This window comes from Gavialis gangeticus, unplaced genomic scaffold (assembly GCF_001723915.1).
Source record: "Gavialis gangeticus isolate Ggan-Ray unplaced genomic scaffold, GavGan_comp1, whole genome shotgun sequence".
NCBI lineage: Eukaryota > Metazoa > Chordata > Crocodylia > Gavialidae > Gavialis > Gavialis gangeticus.
The window spans coordinates 80,351,811-80,368,537 of record NW_017729022.1 but is presented as its reverse complement, the minus strand read 5'-3'; the positions used below and the strand labels follow the sequence as shown (position 1 = coordinate 80,368,537).

The 16,727-nt window shown below is 40.1% G+C and overlaps 1 protein-coding gene across 2 annotated transcripts in view; it reads left to right on the top strand.

The window, feature by feature from the left end:
* The window catches only part of FGD4 (FYVE, RhoGEF and PH domain containing 4), a 123,315-nt gene extending 107,100 nt beyond the window's left edge, over positions 1-16,215 (top strand). Inside the window, exons 10-19 of one of the 2 annotated variants that reach the window (XM_019515462.1) lie at positions 718-864; positions 2,449-2,621; positions 4,982-5,012; positions 5,223-5,318; positions 5,698-5,823; positions 10,624-10,764; positions 12,578-12,718; positions 13,094-13,271; positions 15,141-15,217; positions 16,003-16,215. In XM_019515462.1, coding sequence (XP_019371007.1) covers positions 718-864; positions 2,449-2,621; positions 4,982-5,012; positions 5,223-5,318; positions 5,698-5,823; positions 10,624-10,764; positions 12,578-12,718; positions 13,094-13,271; positions 15,141-15,217; positions 16,003-16,044 — 1,152 coding nt within the window. In that variant the 3' untranslated portion in view covers positions 16,045-16,215. Of the gene's footprint in view, positions 1-717; positions 865-2,448; positions 2,622-4,981; positions 5,013-5,222; positions 5,319-5,697; positions 5,824-10,623; positions 10,765-12,577; positions 12,719-13,093; positions 13,272-15,140 lie in introns of both variants that reach the window. The other variant, XM_019515461.1, reaches the window with a different exon arrangement.
* Positions 16,216-16,727: the final 512 nt, after the last annotated feature.

Here is a 16,727-nt window from a genome sequence, read left to right as displayed (position 1 = left end):
ACACACACACACACACACACACAGCAGAAAACAGGTGTCCAGGGTGTGTGCACGCACAAACACACACAAGCAGAACCCAGGTATCCAGGGCACACATGCATACACACAACCCAGCAGAACCCAAGTGTCCAAGGTGTGTGCATGAACACACACACGCAGAATCCAGGTGTCCAGGGCACACCCCATCCCCCTCAGATCAGATGGGGACCCCCACCAAACTGCCTCTCCCACCCCCAAGTACATTTATAGGCAACCTTTATGATCAGTGATCATGCTAGGCAAAATATGGTCTTGTAATTGAACCTCAGGAGTGGAAGTTGGAAAAGTTGGGTTCTGTTCCTAATTTAGACCAACTGTGTGACCTTACGAATGGTTACTTAGCCTTTTAGAGCTTGTTTCTGCATCTGTAAAATGAAGATCCTGTTTGCAGAGGGATTATGGTATATAATCCATTAAATATTTGTGAGATGTTTTGAAATTCCTGTAAAAAGCTTTTAAAAATACTGGCTATATTAATTTTAGGATTTTAAAAACATTTTGGGCTCAGGGTTTGAATACTGGTAGCTAAACTGAATGGCTCTATAGTTAAACGTAAGTATCTCAATACTCTTATATGAGTCGGATAATAATAAACAAAATCAGCTTTTGACAGTGATAGGATCCCTTATTCATAAATGCTATTAATTAAAACTGTTTAATTTTGCTTTGGTTGAACAGGAGAATCTAAAGAAGCTGTTGGAGATATATGAAATGTTGGGAGAAGAAGAAGATATAGTCAACCCCTCGAATGAGCTCATCAAAGAAGGACAGATCCTTAAACTAGCTGCTCGTAATACATCAGCCCAAGAGCGATACCTTTTCTTAGTAAGTATTGTGCCAGGATTTCCCTTGCTTAACATTGCAGAAAGATTACATATACAATATAGAGAAAAATGACAAGAATACATTGTTTTGAATAAAATCCAGTTCAGGTCCAATTACACATCTTCCAGGAAGTCTTTTATGGTTATAGTTGCTGTCACAGTAGCTATTCATTTCTATTCATAGAATTTCTGTGATGTTAAGAGCCACCTAGGGCATAGGACGAGTGTTTTCCTTCTGTTTTATGAAAAGGAAACGCATGCTAAAGAGTCTATGCTAACATAACAGTTTTAAACTGTATTAAAATAATGAATTGGCATAAAATTATTCATCTATGCAAGCAGTCTAACTGAATGTGCATGTATTTTACAAGTCTAGTAACAATAAAGTAGATGTTGACATTCTTACTTTATTACCCAAGTAAGTGCTGTATGCATAGGAAAGTAGCATTACTAGACAATTTATATTGTCTCTAAAAATGCTTCTCACTTTCACCATTGTTTTTGTTCAGTTCACCAGCTTGTTGATTTTTGTTCTGGTTCTTTTCTATGATGCTTTTTTAATTCCCTTATGAAACGCTTGATGCAGTTCACTGCTTCCAGAACCCCAACATCACAAATTCAAGTCCTGACCTTTGCTGCTTGTTCATGACCCACTGGCTGGCCCATGTTTTTTGGGTAGTGAAACACATAGTTTCTGAGGGACAGATTTTTTCTCATTTGTGTTTTCAGCAAAGGAATAAATGACTATAGCAGAAGACTTTGAACCAGGCTAAACATGAGATTAAAATGAGGGATGTATATGCTTAGAGAGAGAGATTCAAATGTGACATATCTATGATACAGATTTCAGCTGACATAAATGTGGCTTAGAACATCAAAGGAATTGTGCAGAATCCTTCACCAGCTGCTGTACCAAGTCCATAATGATTCTTTTTTGCGAGTGGTTTTAAAGCGTATTCCAGAGATAAGCAGGCCCCTTGTCGGTATGACTGCTGAAGCTCTAAAAAAAATTAAAAAGTCCTTAAATCATTTTAATGGGGGCGACTGTTTCTATGAAGTATCATTTAAATAAGTGATAACAATAATAAGTAATAACAAGAAAATCTGTTAAGCATTATGGCTCTAATTTAATGGCTGTAACTCTGGGATGAAGTTTTAGATCTTTTAAAATTTATTTAAAAGCACTACATTTGAAATAAGAGTCTGCATCCTCCTTGTTATTGGGTCTCATCATTTTTCTTTGGTTTTGTGGATTTAATTTATTCATAACATAATTGTGAAGGAACATCAATCTGCTCCTGATACAAGACTAAAAATTCCCTCAGAGCTAAAGTAATTTTAATGTAATATAAATTTAAAGTTATACACTGTAGAAAAGACCATTTCCAGTTGTCTTAACCCCATAATTGAACATATTCTCAATACTGAGCTATGATCTGGTTGGCTCAGTTACTTGCACACTTAAGTTTTCTTTTTTCTTGTAAGTCGCTGGTATCATTCAGCTTTTAATATATTGTGCAATGCCTTGACTTCGCTTGAATTAATGATGTGTCAGTTTTGAGGGGGTTGTTTGTTTGTTTTACAGTTCAACAACATGTTGCTGTACTGTGTCCCCAAATTCAGCTTGGTGGGATCAAAGTTTTCTGTTCGAACAAGGGTTGGCATTGATGGTATGAAGATTATAGAAACTCACAATGAAGAATATCCACACACGTTTCAAGTGTCTGGAAAAGAGCGAACGCTGGAGTTGCAAGCCAGGTAAGAGAACTGTATGGTCTAGTTCTAAAGCGTTAAAAATTCCATAATATAGAGACAGAGAAGTACATACCCACACACACAAACCAGGCTCGTTGGTCTTGTGAGGTCGTATTTTACTGCTAAATAGTTTATAAAGTAGTCCAGATTGATGAATACCAGCAGCAGTGTAAGAATGTGGCAGGGTGCCCACGGTGGCTGACCTTACACTGGGGCAGTGGCACCTTCGGTTTTCACCATTGCTGCTGCTGCAATCACAATCACATGGCTGTGGCCATGAATGACTGGTGTGTCCTTAGACCGGGGGAGCACCATGGCGGTGAGCGGGGACTGCCCACAGGTGGCTGTGTCAGCAGCAGCGAACAGGGACCGTCCGCAGATGCCGGCGGCTGCATCTACATTGGCAAGCGGGGATCGCCTGTGGCCACATCTACATAGGCAAGCGGGGTTGTGTGGCAAGCAGCGACCACTCACAAAAGCCAGCAGTGGCTTCGGCAGCGGCCAGTCTTAGGCAGGGCATGTGCCCCCCCATGTGTGTCACCTATGGCTGTGGCAAAAGCTGTTCGTTTCACTCCCTGTCCCCTTCGGCACCTGGAGCAGTTGCCCTGTCACCCCACTTTAGTCACAATACTGCATACCAGTAACTGGAAATGAATAAAAACATAGGCATGGAAGCTAACTCTTGGTCATAGGGTGTATCCCTGTAGCACAAGGCAGTACCCTGCTGAGAAGCCTTTGCAGAGCACAAATTAGATCATTCAGAGTTAGTGTGGGTATTTCTACCTGTCATTATGCTGTGCTGTGTTGCCATACCCAGAGAGTCCAGTTCTCTGCTAGCTCAGGCAGTCCTGTTATATAAGTCCATTCATAACCTTACTGTTTGTCTGAAAGCTAGTTAAGAGTATGGTTTTGTATTTCATGTGCTTTATTTCTTGCTCCCATGAGTCCAGTTAGAGTTGGGTGGCTTAGTCCTGCTTTGACAAGCCTGATTTCACTTTGCACCATGTCTGGTCCATTGTTTATCCCTACGGAATGGCATGGATTAAACACAGATAGTTAGCCATGCTTGTTTGAAGTTAGGCAGAAGGCGGAGTAAAGTTGCACCTTATAGACCAGGGCTATCCAGCTGGTGCCATGAGAGGTTAATTTGTCTGAGGGCTGCCCTGTCCAGCCCCATAGCCTGCCCGGCTGCAGGCTCCTGGCACTTTAAAAGGAGGGCTGTGGAAGCTGTGCCAGACTCCTCCCGGGGGGTGCAGGCCTCCGGATCTGCTTTTGGGATGACAGCAGGCTGCCGTCCCTCCCCAGAGCACTGGGATTGGAAAGGACCTCAGGGACAGATCGCAGACACAGGTCAGCTACAGATGTCAGTATCAGGGCAGTCCTTCCCCCACCCCTGTTCCCCCTTCCTCTTAGTTTCTGTTTCTCTGCAGGCTCTGAAACTCCAAAATTTTCCAAAACATCTCCGAAACAGTTGGGATGGTTTGGTTTTGTTTCAGAGATGTTTTGGAGCCTTCTGTTTTGTTCGTGTTTCAGGTACCGAAACAGGCTGAAACACCTCTGAAACAAAACGGCTGCTGAAATTTTGCACAGTCCTACCCACACACCTCTCTCCCACCCCACCTTGGCTGCCACACAGCTAACCTTCTACCCATGGCTCTGGCTGCACCAGACTCCCCCTCCCTCCTCTGGCTTCTAGCTCCTGCCCCTGCCCGAGTCTGGATGATTTCTTGTTCCACAATTTTGAGTTCAAGTTGTTTTTTTAAAGGACGTTAGCCAGAGAAGCTAAAGTATTCTAAGAGCCTTGCCCCCTTCTTTTTCCTTCCCTCTTCCCTATCCTTTTTATTCAAATCACTGCTTTCTATATAGAAGATCTACTCTTTGCAGTCTGTTCATAACATCTGATTAAGTTGTCCCTTATAAAAGCTTATGGCTCTCTGATTTGGTCAGTCTATAAGGTACAACTCTACCCTGCCTTCTGCAGGGATTAAACAGGCACTGAGAATGAAACTAGCAATTGTAATTCCTGGTAATAGCATGCTTCCAAGTACCATAGAAAAGTTATTGTGGTTTGTAGGGTTTTTTTGTTTTGTTGCGTCTTGTGGATAAATTAGGGCTTTATCTGTTTACCATTACGGAAAAATCCTGTAGATATGAATAGTGCAGTCATCAGTCTTGAAGCCAGAACTCCTAAGCTACTTCTAAGTGCACCATTTTGAGCATTGCTGGATTCTTAAATAGGCTGGGACCATTATACGTCTTAGATTCTGTAGTAAATTATTCCTCCGTTCATTAGCCACCACAAACTAATGTTTCTTGAACTAGTTTTGAATTAATATGCCTATTTTTATTTCTTTTCTTTTCAGTTCTGCACAGGATAAAGAAGAATGGATAAAGGTGAACAAATCTACATTCTTAACTTTAATTCTTTCAATGGTTTTTGCTTTGAGCCTGTGCCTGTGGTATTTAATATGAAAAGAAGATAATTTGTAATCTAATCAGTTGTTGATCACAGTTCCTATTTTGCCTCCTTTTGTTAATGAGCAGTTTCATTTTGGAGAATCTGTTAAATAGTATTCATGAGATGCTTATCTATTGCATTTACAGGCTCTTCAGAATACCATAGAAGCTTTTCAGCAGAGGAATGAAACCTTCAGAAATGCTATTGCAAAAGAATATGAGGACATGCCCGCTGAAGTTTCTGTAAGTTGGGTTACTTTACTTTGTAATGCCAGTGCCTGCTTTGTCCATTTCTGATTGCAAATGGCGCATTACAGGAGGTTGGCAGAAGCTGTATGTCCAGAGTTAGGATTAAAGCAGTGGAATTACAAAGTGATCATTTTGCTGGTCAACCGTTTCTGTAGATGATGCCAAACCATGCCCTAAAAACAATCCCATTCTTTCTTGAATGAATGCTAGAGTGCCTTTTTCTGCAATGGTTTCTGTTTTTGACTGCTTTCTTTGTTAGTTATTGCTGTCTCAGATTTCAATTGTAGCTTGAACATTTCCTTTCCAGAGGAAGAGAATAATTATTTTCGCTACTAAAAATACTGCACAATTGGCCTTTTTTTCCCCTTTTCAGAATGCTGAGCTTGGGAAGAGAGCGCCAAGATGGATCAGAGATAATGAAGTAACAATGTGCATGAAATGCAAGGAGCCTTTCAATGCACTGACAAGGAGAAGGCATCATTGTCGAGCATGTGGCCATGTAAGTGCAAAACCAGATCTGCTAGCTAGTAGTCAGAGACCTAGAACAGATGTGAACAGTTACATTAAGTCCTCATTTGGTGACTGAGTCTTGTGCAACAGATCTTGGCAATTAACCTTCGGTTTGTCAGTAGAAGGCATATTAGAACAGGAGTCTTTCACTGACCACGTCAGCAAAAACTGGGCTAAATTTCTTGGAAATTGTTCTTAGCAAAATTTCTTTTCTTACGAGATGTGCAAAATGCCTCGATTATCAGTCCAGAGCATACCAGCTTATTTGTTTTATGTCTGACGAGAAATAAAAGTAATAGAGCAAAACTAAATCACCAGGTTCTTTCTCCACTAGGTGGGGATGCAAGCCCAGACTTTAAACTCTACCTTACTGGTTACTCTGTGTGTGTGGAGGTGGGGTGTGTGTGTGTGTGTGTGTAGAGGTGGGGGGAGAGAAAGAGAGGGAGGCGGTGTGGTGCACAAGCACGTATGTGATAACCATGACTGAAATATTTACTTCATTCACAGCTTTCCTTTTATGCTTTGTGCTGCTCTTCAGGCATAGTGCCAGCCACACAGATCTGATGACAAATTCTTCCATTGGTTTTTGGAATCCTTTCTTTTGTCTTCAAGTGCCCACTTGAATTAACAAAGATAAAGCCTTTTCTTTCTGAAATGAATAGCAATTCAAGAGATTTTCAATGATAGTTAATAACGCTAGAGGTACCAGTTAAAGCTCAAGTGATCTAGATGGGCATGGGGAAGAGACTAAGCATACAGTAACTTTTTTTATTTGATGTACATGGAGTGTTTCCATTTATACAGAAGTCCAGTCAACTCTTTTTGAGGAAGTTAACTATTTTTACTTTCTTGAATTTTCATGCTGGTTTTTTTCTCCAAGCAGTATTTCCTGTTGGTAATACTTTTTTCAGTCAAAAGCCTTTCTTGCTTGCATATTAGATTTCAGCTTTCTTGTTTTATTTTATTTAAAACAAAAAGGTATTGTCTTTCTAAAAGTAAAAAATAATGAGGATGCAGCATGAAATTACCTCAGTGTTTCTTCTCCATTTTTCAGCTAGCTATGTATGAATCTGTACATTTAGATTTGTTAACTAATTGCTTTTAAAAGATAACTCTAAGACAAGCAAGAATGATTTTGCCTTACAAAATATAGTGTTGTTTTATAGTTCTTGGTAGAGAGAGAGAATCATGTTAGCCTGAAATAAGGGAGAAGTCAGGGTAGAGAGATACCATACAGACTAACTGAATCTGAGATGTGTAAGCTTTCTTAGTTTTTATTATATAGTGAACTACATTGTAAGCATGCCTCTTGTGCTGCTTCTAAAGCAGGGGGACTTATGCTTTCAAATTCTCTCTTTAATGCTGACTTAATACATAGTTTAAAGTCCTGATAGGCTTTAGTGACTAAGCATAGGTTGTTTATTTTTCTTTGGCAATCCCTTGCAGTCAAGGATGATTGTCTTTCATGATTATCTTATTTGGGGGTCAACAGATGACTGATGAGGCCAATTTGCAATCAGTAGATGGGGGCTGCATGTGAGGTCAGCTGTGCACTTCCTGCAACTGCCAGCTGCAAAACTGGAAGTGCTGGTGGAAGTGCACTTCCGGTTTTGCTGCTAGCTCAAGGATCAGTTGCTAGGCTCCTCATCCCAGCCCCCCTGTCAGCAATCTGGTGCCCCCCCAGACTCAGGAGGCACCAGTCACCCATGGTAACTCAGGCACTTATTTTCATGCACAGTGGATGGCTCTGGATTCTTGATTCGGTCCGGAGCATGGTGTTTATGCCACTCTGCTTCTCTGTCTCCTGTTGTAAGGTTTTAAAGTACTGAGATCCTTACAGCAGACTCTTTTTCCGCTTGGGGTGGTCCTGGGCAGTTGCCCACAAACTGATGTTGATGCTGCCTTTTTTTCAAGTTAGCCTTGAGAATGTCCTTGAAGCACTTTCCTGGCCCTCCTCTTGAGTATGTGGTTTGACTGAGCTGGGAGGATAAAACTTGCTTTGGGAGTCTGGAATCAGATATCTGGATAATATGGCCAGCCCAGTGAAGTTGATGTTGATGATCATCACCTTAATGCTCATGGCGTTTGCTTGCAAAAGGATGCTAATGCTGGTGTGTATATCTTTCCACTGGATCTGAAGGATTTTTCAGGCAGCATTGATTATAATTACCCAATGACTTGAGGTTTTTCCTGTATATCGTTCACGTTTCAACTCCATACAGTAAGGTGGGGATCACAACTGCATGATAAATCATGAGCTTGATTTCAGATCTGATATCATGATCTTCAAACACTCATTTCCTCAGGTGTCTGAGGGCTGCACTTGCACATCTGAGGTGATGGTGGATTTCTTTGTCAATGCCAGGCTTCTGTGAGAGATGGCTTCTGAGGTGTGGGAAATATTCAATGTTCTCCAGAATCTCACTGTGAACCTGAATTACCAGAGCTGGGGACTGTTCATTAAGAGCTTGTTGATGGAGGACCTTAGCTTTCTGAATGTTAAGTGTCAGTCCCATTTTCTTGTATGCTGGGTAAAGATGTTGATGATTGCCTGAAGGTCTGCTTCCAAGTGACCACACACTGCAGCATCGTCAGTGTACTGGAGGTTGATAATTAAACTTGGGGTGGTCTTGGTTTTGGCTTGAAGTTGGTGAGATTAAAAAACTTATCATCCATTCAGTAGTTTAGCTCCACTCCAGTGGGAATCACAGTAAGGAATATTGAGAAGTGTTGGAGCAATGATGCAGCCTTGCTTAACTCCCATCTTAACTTCAAGCATATCTGTGATAGATCCATTATTGAGAACCACTACTTGCATGCCATCATGGCAAAGAATGGTGAGAAATTTCAGTGGGCATCTGTACTTCAGAAGGATTCTCCACAGCACTTCTTGGTTGACAGAGTCGAAGGCTTTTGTGAGGTCAAAGAAGGCAATGTAGAGAAGTTTATTGTTCCTGGCACTTTTCTTGTAGCTGGCAAGCAGTGAAGATCATGTCAGGCATGTCTCTTCATACCCTAAACCCACACTGAGATTCTGGGAGGAGCTCTTCAGCAAGTGGAAGGAGATGATTCAGGAGAGTTCTTGCAATGATGTTTCCTGTGGTAGACAGCAAGGTGATCCCTCTGTAACTTCCACAGTCAGACTTATCTCTTTTCTTGAAGATTGTCATAATCATGGCATCCCTGAGGTCATTTAGGATTTCCTTATCATTCCAAATCCTTAAGATCAGGGCATGGAGCTGTGATGTGAGCTCCTCTTCCCCCTGCTTGAAGATTTCAGCAGGGATTCCATTAGCTCCAGATGCCCTGTCATTATTCATCTGTTTGATGGCTTTCCTCACCTTGTCAAGGGTTGGAGGGATTCTGAGATCATCTCTGACTGGGGGCTGGTGGGTGGAATTGAGAACACTCTCATCAACAACAGAATCTTGATTGATAAGGTCTTCAAAATGCTCCTTCCAATGGACATTGAGGGGTTCCTCTTTCCTTGATCAGGTCTCCTCTATCCTTAGGTCTCATGGGGGTTGGTCCCTGAGTGCTTGGACTGTAGAAGGCTTTGTCTTCCCACCATCTGTTCTTTAGATCGCAGGTCCTTCTTTGGACCTTTGACTTGGCTTGTTGCAGATCCAATTTCTTTTACATGGTGCTGATGTTTTTCAGCCAAGCACAAAAGACCTTGCACTTGTGGTTGATCAACTCTTGGATCTTCCTGTCATTCTCCTTGAATTGGGCTTGGTGTTTCTTGGCAGAGAATCCAAGTGTCTCTTCACAGGCATTGATGATGGTGGACTTGAAGGCACCCCAAGCACTGCCAATATTTTCTCATTGCTGTTGATTGGAATTTGCCAGTTTTTTGTTGAGTACTGGTGGAAGAGGTCTTGCTTGATTGGGTCCTGGAGTCTTTCAACACTGATCTTCCATCAGCATTGCTTCTGGTGCAGTTGTGGTTTGGGAGCCAATGGTTTTTGACAGAACGGGACCTTGATCCAATGGCAAGGAGGCCAAGAAAATCAGAGAGCTTGTTCCACTGTAGTCTTCATCTGCCTTTGCAGCTGTTGAGATTCTTATGTTTTCTCCTGTCTGCTGTGCCATTGAGGACTTGTAGACTCATGGCTGGGGCCTGAGCTGGCTTATTATAGTGGCAGTGTATACTCACTATATCACAGCACCATCAAAGGATATATTTGGCTTTTCAGAAGGGAAAGCTTTGCCATCTGCTGTCCCCACCGCATTCTGGGGGTGCTGCCACTGCTTGGTCTGCAGCTGCTTATTCATCAGAATTAACCCCGCTTATTTCACAGCTAACCTTCTCTAAAGGTAATTCCTCTATATGCCACCTGTGGATGCACTTGGTAACAGTACAGCTCTGCCACTAGTAAGCACAAGTGTAAGTACGTTGTTTGAGCGCCCATCCTGAATTGAGGGCTTACATTACAAAATAATTAAAATGAACCTATTAACATTTTGCTCAAGCCAGCAACTAGAATAAGAAACAGTGAAATACAATAGAAAATAATACAATCCCAGGTAGAGAGAAATACCCGAGTTAGTTCTAAATAAGCTAGCTGAGGTCCCAGAAACAATACTGCTACAACAGTGCAGCCCTCTGCCTGTTCTTTATAGTGGGTCAAACAGAGTGGAGTCCTGTGCTAACACACTTTTGCCATTTCTGTGACCCTAGCTAACTCATGCAGCTCAGATTGCTGCAAAATGCTATATTGTACCTTGTAGTCATACCTGCTTAATTTTGTTTGCTTAATCTCTCTCTCATCTCCTCCCTTCCCTTAAGGTGGTTTGCTGGAAATGTTCGGATTATAAAGCTCATCTTGAATATGACAGCAATAAATTGAACAAAGTTTGTAAAGACTGCTATCATATTATAACTGGTTGCACAGACAGCGAAGAAAAGAAGAAGAGAGGCATCTTGGAGGTATAAGTGTAGGCATATTTTAAAAGGCCATATTTTCCTAAATGCAGGAAGAATGGCTCAGGTTCTCATTGACTGTAGAGTCCCAGGGGCCCAAAATGATTGTGTTCTTTACCAGCTCCACAGCAAACAACACTCAAGTGTGGAGCAAGGTGTCTCAATCAGATTGCACATGTTAAGGGTTGGCAACCTATGGCCCACAGGCCAGATTCAGCCTGCAGAGCCGTATCTTCGGCAGCATTTGGTGGTGGGGGCTCCACTCCTGCCCTACCACAGTCAGGTACCCAGGCCTTCAGTAGAGGGGAGCTCTGCTGCTGTCATGCCAGTTGGGTGCTTGGGGCTTCAGCAGGTGTGGGTGCTTTCCTTGCAGCAAGCCACAGCCAGGTGGCAGGAAGAAGTGGGGGAGGTACCAGGTCCTGGTATCTGCCTGCCTCAGACCCAAGCTGTGGTATATGCAAATCAGTTAAGCATATCCTAGTTGGCTGCAATGACATTTGGGGAAAGCTAATCTTTCCCTTTGATTTCAATAGCATATGCAACTTTACGTTTTTTAATCTATTATTATTATTATCATCATCATTATTATTGTTGTTGTTATTTTGGACTTCTCTGCAAATCTTTACAGTATGTTGCTTAATCTTTTAAAATTCCTGGCCAAAATGGAATGGAATTTCAAATATTTCTGATGGTATTAAGAAGGTGTATATAAGAAAATACACGTAACAGTACTTCATTTTAGTTCTAAATCTGTCTAGAGTAGCAAAAATATATTATTCTGGTATAGATTTTGTTGGGTTAACCATCAGGAGAAATTAACAGCAGAAGTTAATATTGATTGGGAAAAATTATAAAAACATTCTGATGCACATGATGGTGATTTGTAGAATTTGTACATTCAGTTTGTAGCAAGTTTCACAGCATAGTTGCACTCTATTCACCAGTGCATATTGGAGGGACTACATTAAACAATACAGACCTGTCAGCAGTTTCAAAACTACTACCAGTAGAACCTCCTACCCCTTCCAAAATTCTGCCTAAGTTGCAGGATAAGTTCAGTATCTCAAACCATCAAGAATATATACGAGTAGACGTGAAGTGTATATATGGGTAGATATGTGGTACTGTGATCATTTGGTGATAACATCTGCAATATTATCACTTTTCTTGCATTCATCCCAATTCGTGTCAATAAAATCTTAATTCTAAAAATCATTCATGTTCTTCCTATGATAGATTCCAAGCATGACTGCGGAATCCCAGTAATAAATCAGTCTATCAAGTCGTCTTTTTATTTAATCTCCCTTTTTTAATTCTGGGTAGTTCCAAGAAAAATGCTTGCATTCATACATCATCTTTGGAAATGCAGTTATGTTGGATGCTTTCATGAAGATTTTACTGCCAACATAGAAGAGTAATCATGAAGGGCTGTTAGTAGCACTTAGATAACGTTGTGATGGGCACAAAGTTAGATAAAGAGTGTGTTTCAGATACTAAAATATACAGCAAATTTGTTATTTGAGCAGAAGGAAATTCAGGTGTGCAGGGTGATACTGTTAGCTGTTCTCTAAAAATGTTGAGCAAGAAAGAACTAAGTTTTTCTTGCTCCAGATGAACTGTGTTTTTAATTCTTCATAAACCCAATCATAAGTACTCAGTACTATGTACTTACAGTACTCAGTTTTAATTGTATCAGCATTTGGGACAAAAACATGTAAAAGATGGTGTTGTATTTTAACTTTTGTGTTGTGTTCTCTTCAACATCTTACATTTTTGTTACGGGAGAGTTTCCTTCTTACACTGTGAACTGTCTCCTTAGATTGAATCAGCTGAGGTCTCTGGAAACAGTGTCATATGTAGTTTTCTTCAGTATATGGAAAAATCAAAGCCTTGGCAGAAAGCATGGTGTGTTATTCCTAAACATGAAGCTCTTGTGCTGTACATGTATGGAGCTCCACAGGTATGTAAAGAAACAGAAGGGAAGGGAAACAGAAAAAAAAATGATTTTTTTTTCCTGTTGTGAACAACTAGCAGTGGAAACATGTTGCCTTTTTTTTGCCTTTGTGCCACCATAAAAATTAAGGTTTCTTGACTCCCACAGTGTCCCAGGCTTTCTCACTGGGACCTGTGCTAACCCATGCCTCTTTGTGGAGCCTGGGATGGGTTTCAGCATGGAGGCATGAGAGACTGGGAATTCCTCAGTTTCTGCTGAGGAACTGAGGAAGTTGGGGGAAGTCAAGTAACTGGAGAATAAGTGGCGGGGAGGTGGATCTAACCTGTCAAGGAACAAAAAATCATATTGTGATCAAAGTTTATTTCTTTTTTTCTTTTCTAGGATGTTAAAGCTCTGGCTACGATTCCTCTACTAGGCTATACAGTAGATGACACCCCCAGAAGTGCTGACCTCCCACATAGCTTCAAACTGACCCAGTCCAAGTCTGTGCACAGCTTTGCTGCAGACAGTGAGGAACTGAAACAGAAATGGTTGAAAGTTATCAATCTAGCTGTCAAAGGTGAGACACCAAAATGCCAGAACGAACTCCAGTTGAGCTTAGAAGAACAGCCAGAATCTTCTAAAAAATCTGAATGCTGAAGCTTGAGAATCCATGGTAAAAGATTCCAGTCAAATACTTGCTAACCTGTCTTTTTTTTTTTTTTCAAACAAAAGAAGCAAACTCTCTTAATGACCACACACATCTTAGCACTTTATTTTGGGGGAAAATGCTGATCATTTTAGGGACCTTTTTCTTATATTTAAGTTCTATTAATAAAGTTAATGTACAGACCCGTTTCAGAATTTTTAAAAAATGTGAATGTCAATAAAAAAAAAAAACCACACAACAATCTACTAATATTAGTGTACCGCTTGTTTTTCACAATGCATTTCTCTTTTGAATAAATTGATTGCCTTTGGGTTAAAGTTTGCTTCTTTCCTAAAGAATGCAAATATTTGAAGCATCCTTCTTGTATGCTAGGATTCACAGCAGTATAAAAGATATACCTCCACATTGCCAAAATAGATCCGTAATAAAAAATATACAGGGACAATTTGGTGTATTGTATTTAGTTTATAGAACTACATACACTGAGCTGTACATATATTGTATTAATTTTTTTGGTTTAAAAAAATCCACAAATTGCTTTCACAGGTATATTGGCTTTTAAGGATTCAGTTTATTATGAAAATGATCTAATTGTTTTCAACCTAGAAATTTATTGCTAAAATATGACAAAATAAGTACAATATATTAGTAAATATATATGTACAGTATTAGAACAAATTGTACTATACTTGATTTTTTGCTTTGACTTCATGACATTAGGTTCATATTAGTCCATAATTTATTTAAAATAAAGCATGTTTCCTCTTTAAAGTTAAGGAAAAAGTTCTGAATTTTAAAAAAGAATTCTGTTTAGTGATTTGTTTTAAGTAGCTTACAATTAATTATCTTAATATTTTTATACATTTAAAAACTAGTACCAGTAACTTAAATGGCATGTAAAGGATTTCTGAATTCTAGTTGTGTTTAAAAGAGTAGTCCTTTTTTCTTTAGTATCCTGTATCTGCTACCTTTTTGAAGGTGTGATACTATGTTGCTAAAATATGGGATTGTGCTTCAGCAAGTAACCTGTTGGTCCCAAAGGTCTTTGGAGATCATCTGTTTTTTGTGTTTATGCTTATTGGAACAAAAGGACATGTTATAAAACCTTTAAACGTTAACAAATGAACACAGCAATATTACAACAGTTAGTTATAACAACTACCTACAAGGATTATTGTGCATCATATAAGGCGGACCCTGCTTACATTAATTCTTATAAGAAATTTGATTCTATAAATCTTGACATGCATGAGTATTCCTTGCTCAGATTGACTTCATTAGGATCATTCATGCAGTTGTAAGGATGTGTATGAGTCAGCTTTTAAATATTAAGTCTACAATGAACCCCAATTTCTAGAAGTTGTTTTTTTTTATGTGGGGGTCAAATGGCTCCATCTTAAGAAGGTTCCTCTGTATGTTTTTGGATAGAAAAGAAGAACAGTGCATGTGCTGTGACTGGCTCTCAAACAGACTATTGATATCAAGATTCCATTTTTGCTACTTGAATGATAAAAGTAGAGGACTTACCCAACTTAAATGATCCATTTCTGACTAAAACAGATTCTTCTAAAAATGTATTTGCTAAAACACAGCTGTTGTCCCAAGCCACTGAGCTTAGATTTGGATCCACTTTTCTCAAAACTTGGGGATGGAGCTAGAATTTTGACTGGGGCCCATCTTTACGTGAGAAGTCAAGAACTTATTTATTTTTTTAAATAGTTACTATAATGCAAATTGTATTCCCTTTGTGACATTAAGTCAGATGTTACCTTTATTTAGCATTAAAAGTGAAAGATTATCTCCTAATCCCCTGTGCATTCCAGAGTCTTTATTGCCCAGTGCACAGAAAAGGCAGGGTAAGTAAAAGACAGAATATAATAATCTGTACTAATATACTCCTGTGCAACTTAATTGATGTTCCTGGCACAGATTTTGCTCTCTGTGGCACTAGTGTAAAATCTTGTGTAACCCTCTGACTAGTGGAATTACTGTAGGTTTTATACGAAAAGGACCAGAATCTGATTTCCTAAAGTTGCCCTGCTGCATGTTGTGCAGAATTTGTCCCTTAGGTATTCACTGTGGTTGGGCTGTTCTGTGTGCAGTCCTATTTCTTGTAGTTTTAGGGAAATATCTAATGTGCAATTTTTGCTTCAAATACCTTGGAAGGATGAAGAAATTCTTCTACTATTTGTAGTAAGCATGATAGGCCCATTTATGTCCAGATTCATGCTGGTATTCAGAAACGGATCTCCATGTGGAACTCCTCACCCTGCCCAGAAAGTTTTGAACAATGGAGTCACTTTCATAGTATTATTATTATGGTTCCACAGACAGTACTCTGGCCTGGGATCATTCAGGTTAGGGATGGGGAAACGTGTAGGCTGAACTCTATCTGGGGCTGTATTATATTTTTCCATAGCCATTAGACATCTCCTTCTAAAAAGGAGTATGAGGTGGCACCTGGTTTTGGAGCCTTGTCAGTGCATCTTGCTTGAAGCACCATTGCTCATCCATAGAATTCACGCCTAGGGGCCTAGGGGGTGGGGTGGGGGGGAACTCCACCAAGAATGAGCTGGACCAAAAATAATAAGATATAGCACTTATACAGCGCTTTAGGCTTGTTTGTTTTTTTGTTTTAAAGCACTCCCCAAATATTAGCACAAACATCCATTTGAAGCACTGAAGTAGGCAATATGATCCCTGTTATACAGGTAAGGAAAACTGAGGAGCAGAGGGGTTAGTGTCTGCTTTTCTTTCCAAGGGATGCTAAGCTGCTTGCAGCTCAATACCTGCAGCTGCTTTATTTGAACTAAGTCAAGCCTCAATGGCTTTACGTGCTCATCTAGGAGATTGGGAAAAAAAGCCAGAATGAGTGTGTGGGTGGTCAGAGACTGAAGCCCTTGCTCACTTTGAATTGTTAAGGTTGTATAAATCTGTAGTGTTAAGGTTTTGACCTAATAATTTATTCAACTTTTTTATGTAAACAGCTTGTGGAAATCTAGTCCCTTCTAGTGAGACAGCATGCAATAAGTTACTCTGAAATGCAGGCGTTGTGTAATGGCTGTGTGCATCTTGCAGTAAACATATGTGCCAAACTACTTAATGTTTTCTTTTTCCTGGTGTCTTGCAAGGACATAAGGATAGCAAAAGAAATGATCTTTGACATATCTACACCAGCTGATATGTTTAAAGTCTAGCCTCTTGACTCTGACAGGTGTACTTGTATATTTAAATGCCCCAAATCCACAGAAAAAAGCAAGCCTTGAGAAGAGAGAACATTCTCTTCCCCTTGGAGAAAATATGGAAGAGATTAGATGACTGTAAAGTGTGTGTGTGTGTGTGTGTGTGTGTGTGTGTGTGTGTGTG